We start from the raw sequence: 15,300 nt of genomic DNA, 5'->3' as shown, positions 1-15,300 counted from the left end.
AAGCCTCCTTCAATAGTGTGTGATGGGAGATGTCATTCTGTAAATATGTTTCTCTCATTGGTTGATGAATAAAGCACTGTTGGGCAATAGGGAGAGAAGGTAGGTAGGATTAGGAGATGAGGAGGATTCTAGGAAGTGTAGACTGAGAGGAGTCATCATGTGATCCCAGGAAGTAATAAAGCTGGACAGAATCAGTATATAAGCAGGAACAAACAGGAAATCACTCTCATTTCTGCAGAGATGCAGAAGGCAAAGGAGTTCAGGTCTGGCAGTTTCAGTAAGCCAAGACCTTAAGGTGATACATTGATTAACAGAAATGAGTTAAATATTAAGGCAGAGCTAGATAATAAGAAACACTAGTAACTGGCCAACTGTGTCATATAGCACCCATGTGTTTCTTTCGGGCTGTGAAGGACTGCGGGACCTACTGGGCCAGAAAGTTCATGTTACAAGTGTACACAGACAAATGGAACAACTATGAAATTTTTTTGTTACCCCTTTGTTTTGAAAATTATAAAGCCAATGCAAATCTATGCCTATACAGCTGTTATAATGCAGTTTCCTATTTCCTTAATCCTTGGTGAGGCTCAGATCATGCTAGCCCAAAGGGTGGCATCTTAGCATTTGAGGAGATGGTAGAATTTTAAAAATTTAACAAACAAAACAAACAGACATTCAGCCTTGTTCCCTACCTATGAAGACACAGATCCTGAAGATGCAGGATCCTCTAACCAGTTAATCACCATCAAATAATAACTTCCTTTGCCCTGTTCTGTTATTGACAAGTACGGGCATAGAATTCACAGGTTTTGTTTTGTTGGCATTCCAGTTTTGAAGTCTCCTATGTTATTTTGAAAATAATCATCACTTTTCAATGCTCTGTCCTTGTTAACATCTCTTAATAAGATTTAGGGATATTTTTTGTCTGTTTCAGAGTAAGGGAAAAAATGTCACGGCATTGGATGTGGGGAGAGATCAGGCGATCTGGGAAGTTTAGAAGGGGGGGAAGTGATTCGAATATATTGTATGGAAAATTGTTCTCAATGAAAGAAAAATAGTAAAAGAGAATTATTTTTCTTCTATATTACAAATTACCAAAATATTGGTATCTTATCTAAGATTTCAAAGCATAAAAAGGCTTTAAGAAAAGAACTTATGAGTGTAGCAATGAATGTGGATATTTTCTTGCCTCCATTCTCATAGCCACAGCTGCTTTGCATTTCTCCTCCAATACATTGAAACCATGTTGTTTTCATTTCCAAGAAATATTTCAATATTCTTATTTGTCTCATATACCTCAATACCTCATTATAAAAATTATAGCCAGATGAAATAAGACCTGTTAGGAGACTGGCCCCTAGTAAGAGAATCTTCTAGAAATAAAACGTGGTCTATGAGGGGGTAAGATGTAGTTCTTAACTATTAAAAAAACAAAACACTAGCAGACACCTAAAAGACTGTTTTTAATGTTGGCTACACCATGACCTCTGTGCCAGCCTCCAAAACTAGTGGCTCCTCAGCAATAATTTATAGGTTTTTGCAAGGAGCTATTGCAAGGAAATATTGCTAAAATATTTAAAGGAAAACCTTGAGGAAATGTCTCTGAAAAATAGCCTGAAAAAAATAAGTTGAAATAAGTAATTAAAATTTGAAGACCACATAATACAAACATCAACATCATTAGGAACATCTTTTTTTTTTTTTTTTTTTTGGCATATTTTTGTTGAGACTGGCTCCAGGCATAATGAGAATACACAGAATATTTGTCTTCTGTAGTCAAACTTTGAAGAAGTAAAGACAGCAGAGAATAAAATTTGAAAGATAATGGTTCTAGGCTTGGGACAGCTGTGATGTGCAAATGGAAAAGAGGGTGACAAGAGTTAAGTCAAAGACATAGTCAAAAGAGTGGTGTTCATTCTAAATGGACGTTAGGACAAAAGGACATTCTGATTATATTCTACGCCTCCTCAGATTAAGATACAAGTTTCTGGTGAGATGACTGATTTGTTCTTATATTTGTGAAAAATTCAAACACGATGAGGCAAAGACACATTTCCCTGCTAAGTTAGAAGTAAGGAAAATGTTAATAACATGACATTTCCCTATTCACAGTGCAGGTAAAGGTATTATCTTGAAAGCAACTCATAGTATCAATGGAAGAAGAATCCCTTCCGATTTTTCCAAGTTTCACTACACTGTCTAACTAAAGGCTATTCACACACAGGAGGGGCTGTGCTGAAGTGTTCAGTAGCAAACCATGTCTACTCACACACTTGCAGAACAGTTCTTGCTTTAATATTTGTGATCATGACTGAAAATGGAGTTAGAGTCAGACCATACAAAACATTTTCAGAGCACCCATTGTGACAAATGACACACAACAAAATTACATTTAAGGAGTTAAGAAGTCCCAAAGAACCTATCAGAGAATATGTGCAAACATTGTGGGGCTTTCTACTCCTGATTTTGTTGACAAAAATGACAAAATATGGTTCTTTCTTGTAATGATAGGGAGAAATAAGTTGCCTGCAAACAAAAATCACACTGTTGCTGTGAATGGGAAATAACATTCACACATGCTACATTTCACTTGGCAGCTTTATTGGAAGGAGTCAAGCATCTTTGTGTTTAAGAAAGGCAAAAGATATGGTGACTAGGAAGGAGGAACACAGCAAATTCACCTCTCAATATTTATATAGACAAGACAATCAGAAGGCCAATTTGCAATTCAGTTAGCACCATCAGAGAAAAACTTGCAAGCACATACATTTCTAAAAAGGATGCCAAGAGAATGCCTTGAGTACATTTGTAAATCCCCAGTTCTTTCTTACTAGCCTTATCTAACCACCCAAACAAATCAGTTTAAATACAACTTCTTTTACTAATGCCTTTTGAAGCATCACTGCAGTCAAGTAACCATCTGCTGCAAACACAAATAGAGCCTCATTCAAGAATTATGTTACACAGCCTTGCTTGCAAAGTCCTTACATGCAAGCTGTTCTTGTCAAAATCAAAACCATTGTGATGATGCATCTTAATATTCAATCAGACTTTAAGTAAAGAGTGACAAAAGTCCACATATGGATGGCAGCTGTTTCTTCAGTAAATATTTTCCCCTTTATTGAATGGAGGCTTATGGCAGTTTAGGATAAGTTCCATAAGACATTTTAGCCGAACTGCCTGAGGACTATTGAAATGACAGTAAGAATAAAATTCCAGTTTTCAATCTGCTACAATTTACATATTTAAAACCAACATTCCTTTCAAGTAAAGCAACACTCTATGTGATTGGTTCCAAAGTCTCCTTGGCTAATAATACTGACTGGTGAGCAGGTGAATTTTTTTTTGTCCCATTATAATTATACAGCCATGTTTATAAAATAAAAGACTTTTTTTCTCTATAGATTTTCCCAATAATCATTTGTGATCACATTTTCACAAACAATAAATATTTTTGAAAGATTATTAGTTAACTAATAGAATTAGTTATTAATTAAGAGAGAGTCTAATAAGGACTGTTTTGAACCCAATGGCATGAATTACAAAGTAAAAAGCTAACTAATAAAAAAAATATGGATTCTGCTGAGTTCATGAATTCAATAATATTATTAGGCTAAGTATCAATATTGATTGGAAAAATAGTTTGAACTAACAAAGACATCCTTAATTTTGGTATACCCTTGAACATACATGGTATTTTGTTTATAAAAACCTAAGTGCTATACTGACTCAAATAGCTTAACAGTGTCTTTCAAGAAGCGTTTATGAAACTTGCTAATCTAAGTTTCCCTGCTGAGCATCAAAACTGAACTTGACACACTGTGAGGTTCTCTGGAGACCACAGGCAATTTTCAGGTAAAGGGAGGTGTATTAGTGTCTCAGGCAAGGTCTGTGGTATTAAACATTGTTAGGACAAAGATATTCACAAAGTTTCAAACATTGACTTTTATCCTGTTTCTCTTCCTGCAAAGCTAACACTAAAAAACAATGTATTTCTTTTTAGTAATGTTAATATCTTACTTTTTACAAAACCTCAATGTTAGACTTTGATCCCTTTTTATGGGAAATCTTCTAGACCATGCATGGTGAAGGGAATGTTCTTACCCTGCGATGGGATCTGCTGCTATGGCTTTAGGATTGTGCAGCTCCAGTTCAATCAGTGTGACACACACAGAGCCATTGTAATTACAAACAAAGATCCGGTCACTGATGTGGTCCACAAAGTAGAGATTTCTGGTAAGCCAGTCAAATGCCATTTGTTCCACATCTGAAAAATGCATAAGCAGTATAATTCAGTCACAGACATAAACTTCTTTATCATAGCCAGAATATGCAAGTTTGCCAAGCCATCCTAGATAAGAATTGGAACACAAGGTTGTTATTATGTAGTTAGTTGTATTTGTGTTTTGTCTGTTTGTTTTTACATTAAAAAGTAAAAAGAAACTTTCAACAATGTGAAAATAATTAAATGTAATATGAAAAATAATTTCTTCATGACTGCATCATGGCTATGTAAAGATTGATAATGACTTAGAAAGAATAAAGTTTCTAATCTTAAAATATAGGCATTAAATTCTAATATTTTTCTGCATTTGTCAAAATATTTCATCCCATGAATATAAGAGGTTCAACAATAAAGCTAATTTGTAATAATAAGAGAATGTCTTTTGTAAACATTTGTTTTCAGTCATCTATAAAAAAGGAAGAAAGTAGTTATGGAATTTCAAGGGAAGAAAGATTAAAATATAGATGATATAAAGAGGAAAATAGAAACAAGGAGACATGAAGAAGTAAATGCACAGGGAATAGGAGGATAGGCAGAAAAGAGAACATGATGACACAACTGTCATTAATGCCCACTGAAAATGCCACTGACCAACAGTCTACATAAACATAAATACACACACACACACACCCATATATGTATGTATATATATATATATATACATATATACATACATATATTGTTCTGCATTTTAATAGGAAGAAAATGGGACTCTCAAAACAATGGGCTATCAATTGCAAAGCCTAGTGCCTAGTATGGGTCACATATTTTTGAACTATTGGATAACGGGGTCCTACAAACCATCCAAACATTGCAGATATTGCCATTGCACTTGAATATCCACCAGATGATGAAAAGGTCCTATTGCCAAAGACACCATACACTTGAATGGAAGAACATGACAACAACATGGATTTAATAGTACTAGAAGGTGTGTGTGTGTGTGTGTGTGTGTGTGTGTGTGTGTGTGTATAATAGAAAATGCTCAAAAGTGTTGCTCACCTGTGAACCTTATTAGACAAAATAATGATGGATTTGACAATATACAACCACTTGAACAATAAATACATGAATGTTATGGGAATAAATACATTTTTATCCTGCTTAAAACCAACATACAATACAAAATCCACACCTAGTACTATTAACTGGGTCATAAACCTAATGGCTAGCAAGGTCATAGGCAGTAGAAACTAAGCTAATCCTATAATTTTGCTGAATAGACATAGCAATAGACTGTCACCTACATTCTTATCTTCATATCCATAACTTCTTTCTTTATATCCATGAGATCTCTCAACCTTCATGAAAGAAGTTGCTTTTTGCAGCATAGGGTTTGAATAAAAATAGTCTCCATATTCAGGTGGTCTAAGTCAGTCCCATGCTGGATTCCCAGCTATCAGTCTGGGGGCCCGTTAGCTCCTCCTTGTTCAGTTCAGCTGTCTGAATATGGTACTCAGCTAGAAGGTCAGAGCAGTCTAAGGGAACTCAGACAGTGGAAACAGGATGTATTCCTTGTGCACAAAGGGACCTTTCGAACACATCCCCCATGGAGGTATACTCTCTTAACCTAGAGACAGGAGAGAAGTCCTAGTCCCTACTTCAAATGACTTGTCAGATTTACATGACCCCACCTGGATGTCATTATCCTACATGTGGAATTGGGGTGGGGGAATGAGAGGGGAGGGTGGTCAGGGCGCATGTGAAGTGGGGGAGAGGGCAAGAGGGAAGAAGGGAGGGAGGGAGAGGGAACTGGATCGACATGTAAAATAAAAAAGAAGAAGAAGGGGGTTAGGCATATACTTCCTTTAAAAAAAAAATGGTCTCGATAAGCTAATAAGCTCATAGAGAATAAAACTATTAGGAGGTGTGGCCTTGTTGGAGTAGATCTGGTCTTCTTGGGACAAATATGTACTGGGGATGGGCTATGAGATTTCAGGTTTACAAGCCAGTCCAAGTGCCATTCTATCTTTTTTTCTTGTCCTGACCCTGATAGTATGTTTATGTTTATTCCTTCACTGTCAGTGGAGCCTACTTTGTCAGTCTATCTTCCAATACAGAATACTAGATGAGACATCCAGACTTATGGGACTATATAATGGAACTTCCTGTTCAGAGCAATTCATTTTTGGATTATTTGGACTGATACATACATACATACATACATACGTATATATATATACATACATATATATATATGTATATATATATACATACATATATATATATATGTATGTATATATGAATGATACCTGATCATAGGAAACAGAGAATAAGATGTTGTGCAGTCTCTGCTCTAAAATGGCCATCTAATTTATTCATCTTTCCTTCAAGGCAGAAGAGATCAGAACAATTTTGAGAACAAGTGAACTGATATCTACAGCAAACTATTTCTTGCCAAGCATAACAAGGCCATTGAACAATGAATTCAGAGCATCTGTGAGTTCATGCAATAGACCTACCTGTACAATATCAAGACAGCCCAACATACAGAATGGATGGGGCAGGCACTGATTAAGATGCCTCCTAGTCTGAGGTACTGTGGAAATATTATTCCTCTTTTTTTTTTTTTTTTTTGGTATGTCAGTTTCTATAGGGATATGATCCCTGAAAGCATGTCATGCTCCTGTAGGTGGTAATATACACCAAAGCATACAGAGTGCAATTAAGTGGACTCATAGGTTTAAAAAAACAGTACACCCAAGAGAAAAGGGATAAGAGAGATAGTGTAGAAATTGGGTGGGGTATGGGTTTGATCAAGACACATTTTATGCCTATATAGAATTTTCAAACAATAAACCTAAAAAAGAATGTAAAATATGTAGAAATGATAGGAAAAGAAAGCTTTATGATGCATTTGCCTACATAAAAGAGCCGAGACTTTTTAAATAAAGCCGCAGAGGGATGACAGATTCCTTTAATGACATACTTTGGCACTGAAGAAAAAAAGAAAAGAAAAAAAAAGGCTTAAAATTTTTTATTCTCTGCATTCTAATGCCATGTTATGCATCAAGGATGGAATTATTTCATATCTGTGATATCTAATGAAGATGCCACCATCTTTTTCAAATGTTAGTGTATATTTCTGGGGAAATGAACCATCAATGCATTGTATTTTAGTTAATTCATTCCAAATTCAAATAACTGATCGCTAATAGATATGATGAATAAAGAAGCTACATAAAAGTAAATATGTTTTATTAGATCATTTTCTGTTTTATGGTTCCATATCTATTACACTGTAGTTTGTAGTATAGTTTTATATTGTAGTGTATACCTGCAGTGTATACTTTGTAGTTATAGAAAAAATAATGTCAGTGATATGTTATAATTTTATGAGACATTAAGTGTTTACATCTATTCCACAATTCTCTTGTTAATATTTTTAAATAACCATAAAATGAATTAAATTAAAAATAAGCTAGAGATGCTGCTCAGTTTGCACAATGCCACCTGTCAAAAATGCAAAAGGCTCTGGTTTCAATCCCCAGCATTATGTAAGCCAGGAATCATGAATCAGGACTTTAATCATAGCACTGAGGAAGTGGGAGCAGAAGGATGAACATTTTAGGCTCATCCTCAGTTACATAGCAAGTCTGAGGCCTTCTTAGCTACATGAGACCCTAGAACTATAAAAGCACCAAATAACTAAAAGTACTTATGGGTACAAAGTTCTCCATTCCTTTTGGACAAGTAAGAAAATCAACAATTGACAATAAAATAGTAGAATTGCAGTAATATGTACCCATAAAATGTGGTCTCTGTCTCTGTATTGTAAAACTATCTTGGGTACCCTATGGATTCATCTTAGCCAAAGAAATATGGAACCAAGGAAAGTAAAGCAATAGCCAAGAAGGAGCTAGTACACATTTTGATACTCCATTCCTAATACTTAATACACATCTGTGATCACTTGGCTAAATGATGTGCTATGGCTCAGAATGGATTGCCCCAGAATAAGGCATTGTGGTCTCCATATTGGCTATCAACTTCATGCATCAGGAAAGAGGAAGCTTCAGTTGGAGGTTGGACAATTACTTCCATCAAATTTGCCCATAGGCATGTCTTGGACACATCTTGATTAGTAAGTGATTTACAGGTGCCTACTCCCCTGTGGTGATCCCATTCCAATGTAGTTGGGTTGGGACTGTAAAGGAAATGTAATTTAACATGAATCTAGGAGCAATCCATAAGCAGCATTTTTTTTCTGGTACTTATTTCTACTTCTGTTTGATGTCCTGCCAGGCTTTACTCAATGATGGATTGTGGTTTCCACTTTAAGCTCCTGTCTTGAGATCCTGGTTGATTTCTCTCAGTGATGGACTATAAGCTGTAAGTCAAATAAATCTTTAGTGTTCAAGTTGCTATGGGTCATTTATTGTTTTTTTTTAATTTTTTTTAACAATCTTATTTTGCATATAATCCTAGCACTCTCTCCAGGCCTCCCACTCCATCTACCATCTCTCAACTCTACCCCCTATCCACTCCTCAAAAATGGTGTGACCACTTTGAATCATTAAAGTCTGTAACATCTTTTGGGGCAGGACTAAAGCTCTCCACCCTGTATCTAGGCTGAACCCATAGTGAATGGGCTCCAAAATGTCAGGTCATATATTAGGGAAAATTACTGGTTCCACTGCCAGTGGCCCTATAATTTGCCCATGCCTCCCAACTGTTACTAACATTCAGGGGTCCTAGTTAGGTATTATTCACTTTTCCCAGCTTTTAGCTTGGAGTCAATGAGTTCCCAATTGCTTGGGTCAGCTTTTTCTGTAGGTTTCTCTAACATTGTCTTGACCCCTTTGCTCATCAATCTTCCCTCCCCACAACTGGACTCCAGGAGTTTGGCCCAGAGTCATGGTATTTTATCACAGCAACAGAAAAGTCAACTAGGAAAGCAAACCCTGCAGGTTTGATATTTAAAGCTGAAGGAATTTGAGCAACAAGAGTGCTTTGTGACAGTCACCAATTGAGATAGGTCAGAAGACATTCAAGTGAGAGATGCAATGTATGCTCCCTGTGGAAAGAATTTTTAGGTGGTTCTAATTGCTAAGATTCTTACACTTTGCTGCCTTTAGTGCACAAACATGCAATCATACCTTCCTATAACTTTCCTTGCCCCATCAATCTACTGTGAGAATACTCCTATCTTCACTTCCTCTTATGGCCTTTCTGTTGTTTAAACAGAGTTGTGTGCTTTTCTCTGTGAATCTCTTTTTGTTGCTCAGATTTGCATATGTTCTAACTTCAGAGTCTTAACCACATAAAATTAATTTTTCCTTTGTTGACTTAAGTTACCAGAAAAATAATGTACTTACATTACCCATTCTACAAAGATAATTAACTGATTAGAATACCAATGATTGTGAGAACTGGGATATTGTAGTTCTAAAGCCAAATTATCTTGGAGTATCTTAGCCTTTAAGTAATCATTTACTACCAACCTTTGATTTTATTAATGTCCTTATGATTATTAGATAAATCCTTTTGGATGTACACATCCATACTCTAAAAAGGTAGGACAAATAGTATGAGCAAGTGAAGGCTGTAGTAGACATTTCTCCATTTTTCTGTAATCAAACTCCTGCTAGTTTCCAACAATGTATTTCAAAAGAGTCATGATTTTAACTATACGTGTTCTGTTACAATAAAACTCCATGGAAATATTAGTGGATTATAATAATTGAGATGATTTGCATTTTTGTTCCTGGGAGAATGCCACTTATATTTTGCTACAGAATAAACTCTTTCCATTTCTATTTTGTGGTGTGTGTGTGTGTGTGTGTGTGTGTGTGTAAAGAAGAGAGACAGCAGCAACTTGATAAACAGAAACTAGATATTGCAAGTCATCTGACATACATTTTCATGTCATCAGTAACAGTTTTACTCTCACTATACAGATTTCATGAAACAATAAACATTTAAACAGTCCTTAAACTACCAGAAACCTTGTTTATCCTCAGTCAGTCCTACACTAAGGATAATGCTTTTGCATTATTCGATCAACAACAGGTCAGATACATTGGCCTGAGTTCAAGTAGGTGCCAGTCCCATCCACCCACCAATCCTTTTATGCTGTGAAACTGGTGGCTTCAGTACATGCTGCTGTAGTTTTGGACAAAAGAGCTGCTGGATGGCTGCATCCACACCTGTCTGCAATTCATTTCCCAAAAATTCTTTAACTTTGGAGGAAAAAAGGTGCTGTTAACTAATACCTATCCACTCTTGAAGCAGTGAGATTTCAGTGAAAAATTCCAATTAGAAGAAAGCTTAGTAATTGTGAGAATTGGTTTAGATTCTTTATAAATTGTTAGTGTTTCCTTCTGTCTTTAGTGTAATTTGTATTTAAATCAGAGAGCTTGGGTAATTAGACATAGCCTTCAGGCAAGCAAGTTAGCAAATAAACAGGGAACACTGAAAATCAGAAAATAGCAAAGTATCGTGTGCTTTGAAGAAAAGGATACTAGAATGCCTCAAAGCTTCTACCTTGCAAAATTCTTCCCTATTTCACAAAAATTAGTCACAGAGGTAAATTATCAAGGGGAATTTCTGAAGAATTTCAAATAGGGAGAAAGAGTGGTATAATTTAAAAAACCTGAAGGTATTCCTTAAATATTCCACATTGTTGTGTATGGACACAGGTAATGAAGAAGTGCTCTGACTTACCTTTTCTTTTACTATGTCATAAGACCTTCACTACAGAGGAGTCCTGTCTCCAGCTAGCTGGGAGGAGGGAATGTTACAAAGAAAGGGGAAGGTGACTCTGGACAGATGGCTCTCACTGAATGTCCCTCCCAATCTTTAACCACTATAGCATCCCCTGTTGTCTAATTGCAAGTCAAGATCAAACTAAGGAGCACAGAAGCAGACACCTCAGAAGATTGCTGTCCCAGTGTCTCCCTTTGATTTTGTTTGTGGCAATCTCTGTGAGTTAACCAACCTGGCTTTCTGAGTGCCACTACATCTTACTACTTACTAGATTTCTGAAAATTCTCATTTCACAGAAAGTAGAGTAAACACATTGGTTTTCAGAAATTAAAGTAGAAATCATGTGGAGATGCTGCTTCACATTAAGAAGACCTATAACAACAAATGTAGATGAGGACACTGGGAAAAGGCTCCAAACACTGTTAATGTTGATGAAAATTAGTAAATCAGCACATAAACTTTGAAAATTAGTATAAGAAATCCTCAAAAACATATGTGAGAGTGGAGGGAGGGAGAGAATTATGGGAGAAGAGAGAGAGAGAGAGAGAGAGAGAGAGAGAGAGAGAGAGGGAGGGACATGGTCCAGCTATGTAACTCCAGGGAATATACTCAAGGAAGTGTGAGTCAGTAGAGCACATTGTTCCTGTGGTGGTACCATTCACAGCAGCCATGTCATGGAGTCAGCATAGGTGTCTAACAAGAGGATGATGGGATTGCTCTTCAAAGAACAATGGAAGACATTATTTTCAGTCATCCAATGAACAAAATCATATTTGATTAAGCTATTTAGAACCAGAATTACCATAAAAAGTCAAATAAGCAAGATTCAGCAAGACAAATACATTTTCATATTTCTTATAAGTAAAACCCCTGTGAACTTATTCATTGATTTTGATATTAAAAATGAATTGAAAGTAGAAAGGAAGCTTTGCAGCTTTTATTTTGGCAAAGGAAAAGGACAGTCAGGAAGGGAGGTGTAGAAGGAGAGAGAGTAAAGGTGTATAAATACATTCAAAGTGTATGGTATATGTGATAAATCATATATGAAATCAACCATGTTGTTCAAAATATTTGCTAATAAAACAAAAATTTTAAAATTGCTTTGACATTCACTCGCTAACCTATATTTTGTTATGAAAGTGTCTATCTTTATCTTTATGATGGATTTTGAAGATAGTGCATGTCTTCCTCCTCTGTTTTGATAGCAAGATATGTGTGATACCGAATTACCAGAGGACAAAGGGTAGATGCAGATTCAAATCCTTAAGATTAGTGACCACATTCACAAGCACCAATATAACTAGAAATATTTTCCCAGAATATAAGAATATTTTGGAGGAGGAAATCATGAGACTGTTGTACTCCTGCCAAAAGATAGAAGACAAACTTATGATCTGCTAAACCTATCATTTTGTTTTTTTAGGATGTATCCTTTTTTTTCTGCAGTGTGTGTGTGTGTTTGTGTTTGTGTGTGTGTGTGTGTGTGGTGTGTTGGTATGATTGCATGTTGTATATGTCCAAAAAGGCCACAGAATTCAGTTTCCTGGAGATAGAGTTACAGCTGTGTATGAATGATCAGACATGGGGAATAAGAATCTAGCTTTATTCTTTGGGAAGAGCAATAACACTGTTAGCTATCTAAGCCATCTGTGCTAGTTTGAATGTAATTACCCCCCATATACTCATAGGGAATGTCACTATTAGGAGGTGTGGCTTTATTGTAGTAGGTATGGCCTTGATGGAGGAAGTATGTCATCGTGACTGTGGGTTTGAGGTCTCATGCTGCAGGCAGGTTAAAGGAAGTCCACAAATGCTCGAACAAAGAATTAACAGAAATTTATTTGGGAACCATTCACACAATGATTGTAAAAAACTGCAGTGTTCTACTGCTCCTGGAGATAAACTGTCTGCCCTGCAGGATGCTCTGACCACACTGAAGAGAGAGCTCAAATGACCCCCTCATCTTCCTTATAAGGAGTCAGGCCTGCACTTTAAAGCCACACCCAAAGGTGTAGACATCACCTCAAATCTATTGGTGGAACAAGATGCCACTACATCAGCTCATGCCTAATGTCTTAGTTGTGTTGTCATCTGATCAAGAAGTAGTTAGCCCCAAGTGTGTCTGCACACTGCCCTGCTCCCAACAATTAGGATAATGGGCTGAACCTCTGAAGTATAAGCTGCCACCTCAATTTTGTAAAATTTGGTATGGCCATAGTGTCTCTTCACAGCAGTAGAAACCCTAACGAAGACGCCATCATTCCAGCACCTCTAGTACTTCTGAAAGCACAGTGTGTTTTCTTCTGACCATTCCACTGCTACACCTCAGCCTTACTATGAAGTATGGTATTTACATAGGATTGAACTCCAGTCTAAAAAAATACAATCATCTCTGTTTGTAGACTAGAACATGTACCCAAAACAGAAAATTTGGTTTGAAGGCCTGCCAAAGACCCACAGGCCTGCCCTTCCCTACCTATTACATTCTCCCATCACCTTCACACAGACACTGGTCCTTTCCTAAAACCCCTGCACATGAGCAAAGAATTGCTTTCACATTTCCAGACAGGAAGTACTCTGGAATATCTCAGTTAGTATCTTTTCTCATCTCTTTAATTTAAAATTCTTTCCCTTACCCAATTACAGTCTTGCCTGTAAACTTGATGTAGGAATAGGTAGACACTGAACAATCAGGATGGGAGGAGGCAAATTTCCAAGCACAGACCTTTTCATTAGTCAAAAGATTTTCAAGTGAGTACTTCTTTAATGAACAACAGAAAAATCTAAGTATTTTGCAACTATCTAGAAAGTTAAGCTTTAAGTCAACCACAGTAAATGCAGTGCAATATTTATCCTAGAACCAAAAGAGTGAGACAGCCGACTATTAATAGTAGATGCAGCGAGCTATGTCTGTGTTTGTCTACAGTACACACTCCAGTTGTTGGTCCATACATGCACACTGAACCCATTCCATAAATTAGCATAATATGACCTTCTGCAAACAGTGATGACCACAATGGTTGTAGCCGGGCTCCCACACATGCACCTGTGCTTACAGTGTGATTCGGCTATGCAACTTCTTTAAGGGCACATATGAAATGACCCTGTTCTATATGATTTTTTTTGTCAGTTTGATAATGCTAGGGATGATTGTAAAGGAAACTCATTTGAGAAAATACCTCCATTAGATTGCCTTGGGCAAGTGCCTCCATTAGATTGCGTGTGGGCAAGTCTGTAGGGAATATTCTTTAATAATGATTGATACAGGAGAGCACTGTCTGCTCTAGGTGGGTGCCACCCATGGGAAATTATCCTGGGTGGCCTAAGAAAGGTTGAGGAAGCCATGGGTAACAAGCTAGTAAGCAACAGTCCTTTATGGTCTCTGATTCAGTTCCTGGTTTCAGGTTTCTACCTTAGGTTTCTATCCTACTTTCCTCACTGATCAGCTCTGACTTATGATTTGTAAGATAAAATAAACCTGTTTTTCCTCAACTTGCTTCCTCTTATGGTTATCACAGCCACAAAAAAGAAAAAAGAGAGGTGGAGTCTGGTTTTACTCCCATGGTGTTGTGTCTGTGCTGTCCTTAACCCTCAGTGACAGCTTCAAGGAATTTGTGGCTACATACAGCCCTTCATCTTTCTTATTTTGCAGATAGATAGACATGACTTCTTAGGTTTACTTTATCTTAATGTGCAGTCCTTTCCTAATTCTTTATCTTTGTCTTCAAAGATGCTCTAACATCAACCTCCTAATCCAGGTTATTCTAAGTTATTGGATCATTCATTGTGTTCTGGTTCAGTTTCACTTTCTGGCATCACAGAGACATGTACTTGTGGTAGGTAGGCAGATGGATATTGCCCAATGTAAGCATTTAAATGCTTCACACTCCAAAAGCATCCCATTCTTCCCTCCCCACTCCCTTTGCCTTCTATTATACCCTCTTTCCCTCTACTCCCCTCCACACCACTCTCCTTCTCTCCTCTCCCCTTGCTCCTCCTCTCTCTCTTTCCTTTCTCATCTGTCTACTTCCCCTCTCCTTTCCCATCTCCTCTTCTGATCTTCTATGTGTCTACCAGTTTGGCAACACAATAAGTCTAAATCATTTCTCTGTCTCCAGAATTTCAGAAATAATATGAACATTTTAGAAGACAGAACCCTCCAGAAAGCATATTCAGTATTTTATTTTCATCTTGTTAACATAGAAGAATTTTGCTGTAACAGGTTAAGGACAAAGATAAGATACCACTTAGTATCTACTAACATGGCTGATGCACTTTATAGTACAAACATTTATATGTTTTATTAC

The 15,300-nt window shown here is 36.8% G+C and overlaps 1 protein-coding gene across 1 annotated transcript in view; it reads right to left on the bottom strand.

Annotated features, from left to right (window-relative positions):
* Positions 1-15,300, bottom strand: part of LOC127221897 (low-density lipoprotein receptor-related protein 1B-like) — a 229,393-nt gene that overhangs the window by 209,263 nt on the left and 4,830 nt on the right. The window contains exons 2-3 of the mRNA XM_051183850.1: positions 10,348-10,467; positions 4,105-4,267 (exon numbers count right to left, since the gene is read on the bottom strand). Coding sequence (XP_051039807.1) covers positions 4,105-4,267; positions 10,348-10,467 — 283 coding nt within the window. The remainder of the gene's footprint in view (positions 1-4,104; positions 4,268-10,347; positions 10,468-15,300) is intronic.

This window comes from Phodopus roborovskii, unplaced genomic scaffold (genome assembly GCF_943737965.1).
Source record: "Phodopus roborovskii unplaced genomic scaffold, PHOROB, whole genome shotgun sequence".
In the NCBI taxonomy this organism is placed as follows: domain Eukaryota; kingdom Metazoa; phylum Chordata; class Mammalia; order Rodentia; family Cricetidae; genus Phodopus; species Phodopus roborovskii.
The sequence above is the reverse complement of the archived record's forward strand: the minus strand, read 5'-3'. Positions and strand labels throughout refer to the sequence as shown.